Genomic DNA, 6695 nt, shown 5'->3' with positions numbered 1-6695 from the left:
AACTTACAGTCCATTCATCTTTTACGGTGGAGTATACTATATACACTAGATTAGAATAAATCGTAATCATAAGAAAAAAATATAAGTCTTGCTAAAAGTACAAAATGCAATGCTTTGACAAATGCTTACTCAATCCAAATTTATCTTTTTGGTTAAAAGGCTTAAACTGCTTTCATGATGTTTGAATTATAACGCTTTTTTTGTAATAGCAACTACTTGTTGTGATATAATATGTTTTAGGTAAGATATTCTCTTTCTTAGGGGTCTCTTTAAGTAGCTTTACAGTACCTACATCCCAGAAGAGAAAGAACATTATTTGTATGCATTAATTAACCAACCATTAATATTGATAAAATTAAAATAATGATAATTAAACATTATTGCACTTGAAAGCATTGAATTATAGTTATTATATTAATGTTCGAAAGATTTTTTTTCACCCTTAACAGAGACATCTTCTAAATACTGATTGTTTTATTCTATAGATAACCATTAAATTCCAAACATATTTTAATTAAAACTGTAATTGGGTATACTAGTTAAATGTAGTATTTCTATATACATTCTAAGCTTTCCAAAATTAAGAGAAAAAAATAAACAACAGCTAATAAAAAATATTAAATATATTCAAATGTCAATAATTACAAAAACTTCATATTTATTATCCTTAGGTACATCTATAATTTGCATCGCCGAATATGTAATAGCCTTAACCTCTGTTCCCTGAGGATGTTTACCAATCTGAAACTCCTCACCAAAACACTTACAAACTATCCTAAATTCTTGTGTATTAAATTCTGTTATCACTAATTTCTTGCAAATAAGAAATGGTTCAACTGAAAACAGAAATAGTAGTTCATCGAGGAAATGATATAGTAGGCCCATCAGGTCATCAGCATTTGCTTCAATGGTGTGAACTTCTTTGATTTGAACATAGTCCATTTCTGTCATGTATGCAAACATTGCCATTCCACATTGTTCAAAGGCTTCCTTTAGAGTATCACCCCATGCATGTAATCTGTAATCATAAAGGTTTTTCTATGTTAGCAACATTTAATAAAATTTTTTAATAAATGAGAACACTGTTGTATTTTTTTTTTTTATATAAGAAGATTAAGTTTCATAATTTTAAGGAATACAAAATAAAACTAGAGAAGTAAAGATAAAATATAAAAACTTTTTTTTTTATTTATTTAGTGTTGGTAATTATTTAATGGTTAATATTTTAAGAAGTAATTTTATGAATTAATTGTACTCACTGCACATCAGCTGTGTGATCAAGATCTGAAAATGAAAAGTAGGAATATAGTTAAAATGGATTTATGGTCAAAACATGTTTTCAATAATAGGCAGATACTTTATTGTATACTAGATAGTACTCGGTGAGTTATCCCATCAATAAAATCCTACAGAAACATACCTAATTTCTTTAGATATTAGAGTTTTAAAAGCTTACCCACACCATTATTATACCGAAACTTTCATAGGCTCCATATCATCTCCTCCTCAATGAATACTTATGACTTTAATAATTATATTAATATCTAATCAATTAATAGTTACTTTTAGAAGCTTGCATCCTCAATTTCACCTACTTGGATATTGAATTATCAAAAATAATTTTAATGATGAGATGATGAGATTAACTTCATTTATTAATATAAGCCTAAATTTAGGTCACCAAATTTCTTCCAATCTAAATTAAACAAAAAACCTTTGATACCCAATTTAAATTAGAATTAAATTACCCCTTTGTGGTATTTACAGATTGCAGTCTGTTACAACAGAAATGTGAGGATTTTGGTATTGATTGATCAGCAAACATTAACACTGTAGAAAACATTTATATTTCTAACACCAATAATGAATCATCAACTATGAGATCTATGTTTTTCAATTTGCAATTATTTTGCACATAGTCCGAAACATAGAAATTAATAATTAATGAGCTATATTGAAGTTTAACCGTAAATATACAATAGTGTTGTTGGGAATACCACCCCGACTGGCTTGGACAAGGCTCCACGACTCGTATTTTGACTAAAAAAAAACAGTAGTAAAGGTTATGTTTTTAAAGTCCTTACATTCATACTTCACCGGCGGTATGTTGAAATCATCCTCATTAAGTCCTTGTTCCTCATCCATTTTGATAAAAGGTTATTATTTTAAATAATATTAGAAATATCTTTAAAAATATACCACTATGTAAAACTTAAAGCGATAAGCTAAATCACATTTTATAAACTGTTAATACTTGATTGATTATGTTACGGCATAATTAAGTCAAACTCTTCTGACAGACATGTCCTTGAATACTTTGACAGATATCAACAAATAAAAGCTATAGAAATTTAATCTATGAACTCTATGCTTAATAATCCATATTTTTAAGTTTTATATTAATGATATAACTACACATAGGTTTTTTTATTCTCAAACTCGTTAATTTAAATAGACTCATGCATACTTTAATGATTTCTTATTTTAGTTTAATATCGACTATTTATGTGTTTTTGAAGTGAAAAAACCTACTATAAAAATCTATAACAATTTTTTTTTTGAGTTTACTTGACTACAGAATACTTAATTCTGATTGATTATGTTTTTATATAAAAATGCATGCCTATCATTTTTATAGGGATAGAATTGCTTACTTTGCCGTTATTTCAAATCTAAATCTAATCTCTAATTGAATCACGAATTTACAATTAGCAGACGCGTTAATAACTGTAATCATATTTTAAGCGGTAAATTAAAGTCTTGGTTATGCATGACACTGCGTAAAATTTAGAATTAGCGTTATTCGTTTCAAACCATATTAGTTTAAAAAGTCTATATAAAATCAATATTGATACTGTTGCTGAGATACATCGAATAAAGACTGTTAATCTTTTGGTCAAATTAATGGAAAATATTGCTATCATATTAGTCAGCAAATTAACGTTGTGATAATTTATATTCTATATACTTATAAAAACTAATTTGTTATGTTTCTCTTTTTCTATGTGAAGAATTTCGTTTGAAGAGTCATGCATTTTTAATATTTATATGTTAGATAATTTTAGCAACCTTAGATTGCAACAAGAATTGATCGTTGTTTTATTTAATGTAATGATGTCGTGAATGTTTTTTCTTTCCATGCTGATTTTTGTATGTATTTAATAACATATAACTCTCTCTGACCACCCACGAAACTTTGCGTTTATTTAAAGTTTTTTTATGAGTAATACCTTTTTACTTCTCGATAAAATTATTTGTTAAATTGTAACTATTCAGTAAATTGCAATCAAGAATCCTCTATAATGTTCTGCACATCTACGGCTTTAAAATGAGACCATAGCCGATTTTTTTACTTGCAGTTATCGTTCCATGATCCCTTCGATAAAAATCGGCCGGCTTACATTATTCATATATTAGCTTATTTGATATATTTTTAACTGTCAGTCGATATATTTACTTGACAGTTATCAATGGTTAATGTTTGGCTACCAACTTGTCAGTGTAGAGTTAGGTTGTGATGTCATAATAAAAAAGAATACCTAGTTTTTCTGAAGTGTTCTAAATTTGATTTTTTTGTTCTCAATTTTTTAAATTTTTGACACGAGACTTTCGAATTATCGAAGTCACCAACTCATTTTTTTTATATTCCTATTTGTATCGTTATAATTATAAAATGGATCCTATTGCAGTTTTGCAAAGTAGAATTGAGCAGTTAGAAGCCAAATTGGGTATAAATAATAATATCCTTGTTGAAGGACAACAAGGGGACTCTGCGACGACGAATTTATTAAATGCAGCCCAAGCTATGAACAATGCCACAGCTGGTCATGAGAAGCTGTCTGAGGCCAGAAATATAGCGAGTGAACTAAATAACTACACTGATCCCAACTTGATTGAGAACGTCAGTAAATATATTTCTTAAATTATATTAAGTTCTAATTTATATAAACAATTATTTAGTAAATAAAATCTTATTTAAAAGCCTGTAAAGTAATAACCATTTAATACTTTACATTTAAGCCATATGAAGTTTGTGTGCAATTTTGCAAAAAAAAAAAACAATTGGTGTATTTGCATATTCAGATCTCTGACATCTTGGCTCTTAAGTCTGTTATCCTGATTGTGATCTTACTTAACCTTATTATTATTTTTTAATCTTTCATCATAGAAAAATAGTTTTTGTAAATGTATAGACTATAATTTTATACAAAATAAAAAACACCATAAATGATCACAATGTTAAATAATTGGCATATCATATAAAACAAGTGTATACAGCAGTCATTTCTGTGATTTCAGATGCAACAAAATGACATGCACATGCATGAAGTACTTGCAGCCGAGCCTGTTATCCAACATCATTGCCATTGTATGCATCGTTGTAAACAGGTATGCAGTAAATTATATTTTTATACAACTATTTAAGATGTTTTCTAATATACCAACGAAGCTTATTTTATTGCTAAGTAGACTTGTATGTTTTTACATATATTTCATAAAAATTACATAGCAATTAATATAATAGAAGTATGTAAATATTTTTTTATGTACAAATTAAGATATTAAAACTATTTCCAGCCTTATGTATTAAGTATTCTAGCTATACCAATGAATCCAAGTTTAGTTAATAATGCTTTGTGTCATTTCATTAGGCCGCACCGGTTCTGGAGTCAGAATCTATCCAACAAGTTCCACAAATGCAGGCAGATGTAAACAAACTGCACAAGGCAGCTGCGGAAGTTAAGGCAGAAGCTGATTCTGTGAGTGTTCTTATATAATTAACCTCAATAGAAAAATAAAATCCAGCTTCACCCTCACTTTACAATAGTTACACTAATAAATTATTATTTGTAGGATTGCTTAAAGTAGCAATTTAATAACATTCTAAATTAATTTTAATGTTTTTCTGAAGGTATCTCACGGTATTCAAGAGCTGGCTGAGACGTGTGGTGCAGCAGCATCAGCTGCTTCAGAAAAATTAGCCTTGGTTGCTCAAAAAGTAGAGCAAGTGGAAGAGAAGATGTTCCCTAAAAGAAGAAATGGTCTGGACTAAATTTAGTCCATAATTCCTCGCTTAATATTCTTTATTTATTTATTAGAAATATTCCAATAACTTTCTATTCAAAATTAAATGTATTATTTAAGTGTTGTGTTTCATTCTACAATTGGAAATTTAAACAAAAGCAGTTAACCGAAAATTAAATTACTTTATTTTATTTAACCCTTTCACCGCCGGAGTCGGATTTATCCGCCAAAACATTTCGGGCTCATTCCGCTTGCGTCGGATTTATCCGACACAAAACCCTGTCTATTTTATATTCAATTACTAAAGGTATTATGACGTTTTAGCCTAAAATACATAATTTTTTCGAAAGTTTATCTATTTAACCTTTTATTTAGTCTTATAATTCACATTTACTAAATCAAGAAACAAAATAAAATACTATTTCATTAAGGTAAATTTACTAATATTATTTAGGACAAAATGCATTGACTTCCAACGCCTGTGTCGTATTTATCCGACCGTAGTGATGGGACATAATATTAGAATTATTAAGATATGGAATATTTATAAACAAAAATATTGTATTAAATACCAAGTTATTTAATAAAAAAAGCACATTAAGTTATTGTTATTTAAAAACGTGTTGTTTTTACTCTGTGTCAATATATGTTTTTCTAAGAAATTAGCGATTTAGTTATTTCTGTATGGACAACTATAAATGCAAATTCTCATCCCTACACTGTGTCCACAGCCAGCGCCTGTGTCGGATAAACACGACCGTACATGACGTCACAACCGAGTTGAACCGTATGGAACTTTCCATTAGTGTTGTGCGTGTTTTTGTAATAGTTTTATGTTCCTGTTTTGATTACCATGACGACTGCTAAAGAATTAATACGGATTCTATAAGGTGATAACGATGACGAATTTGTGTCAGACGAAGAATTTGATATTGATGAACAGGTTATAATTTGTATTCATTTTTTTTTGTTATTCTTTTAGTGTTATTTCAACTGAGGTAGGGTTACAGCAGGACATATCCTCCTCGAAATATGGAGTAGCCCGACGGTGAGTAAGATGACCAGAGCTCCGGGGGGGGGGGTCTCTTGTTCGGCAATGCGTTTGCAGTGCTTTTAGTTTTTAGTGTTACAAGCTACGGTTGTCACTTACCATCAGGTGAGCCCTACGCTTGTTTGTCGACTTAGTTTTATAAAAATTATAATAATAATTGTAATGTATCATTTTTTAAATTTTCATTCAGTAGTAGTAGTAGAGTATACTGAAGTAGCTAAGTATGTATGTAGTTGTTGGTTAACCAAGCTCGTGAATACAATATCATTATTATAGCGAAATATCGACATCGACTTCGAAAAATGTACCCACAACCCTATTTTTTGTAGGTATTATTTATTGTTAAATGAGCCGGGCGCTGGGGGCACGCCAATCGGTAAAAAGTCAGGCGGTGAAAGGGTTAATCTTGAGTGATTTATATCTTGGTGTCTCAGAAACTGGCATAGCTTTTCATTATCTTAAAAATTTATACTTATACTTGGTGGTACCGGTGTTCCCAGTCGGAGACCAGACGATTTGTTGAAAGGTTAATTAATTATTTCATTGCCTCAAGATTTTTAGATGGTAATGAATTCAACCAGTGACCTAGATCAAAAACATTGCTTTAGAACTTTAGAAA

General features: G+C 29.4%; 2 protein-coding genes across 2 annotated transcripts; one reads left to right on the top strand and one right to left on the bottom strand.

The window, feature by feature from the left end:
- Nucleotides 1-605: 605 nt before the first annotated feature.
- LOC124537771 (protein archease-like) lies at nt 606-2315 on the bottom strand. Its single transcript, XM_047114662.1, has 3 exons — nt 2085-2315; nt 1260-1284; nt 606-1018 (listed from the first exon to the last, which is right to left on the bottom strand). Exons 1-3 carry the CDS (start codon nt 2143-2145, stop codon nt 628-630), a joined length of 477 nt encoding a protein of 158 aa, XP_046970618.1. The 5' UTR covers nt 2146-2315; the 3' UTR covers nt 606-627.
- A 1267-nt stretch (nt 2316-3582) lies between these two features.
- Nucleotides 3583-5145, top strand: LOC124538241. The gene is made up of 4 exons (XM_047115231.1): nt 3583-3901; nt 4300-4389; nt 4653-4760; nt 4913-5145. Exons 1-4 carry the CDS (start codon nt 3674-3676, stop codon nt 5051-5053), a joined length of 567 nt encoding a protein of 188 aa, XP_046971187.1. The 5' UTR covers nt 3583-3673; the 3' UTR covers nt 5054-5145.
- Nucleotides 5146-6695: the final 1550 nt, after the last annotated feature.

This window comes from Vanessa cardui, chromosome 2, assembly GCF_905220365.1.
Source record: "Vanessa cardui chromosome 2, ilVanCard2.1, whole genome shotgun sequence".
NCBI lineage: Eukaryota > Metazoa > Arthropoda > Insecta > Lepidoptera > Nymphalidae > Vanessa > Vanessa cardui.
The sequence above is the reverse complement of the archived record's forward strand: the minus strand, read 5'-3'. Positions and strand labels throughout refer to the sequence as shown.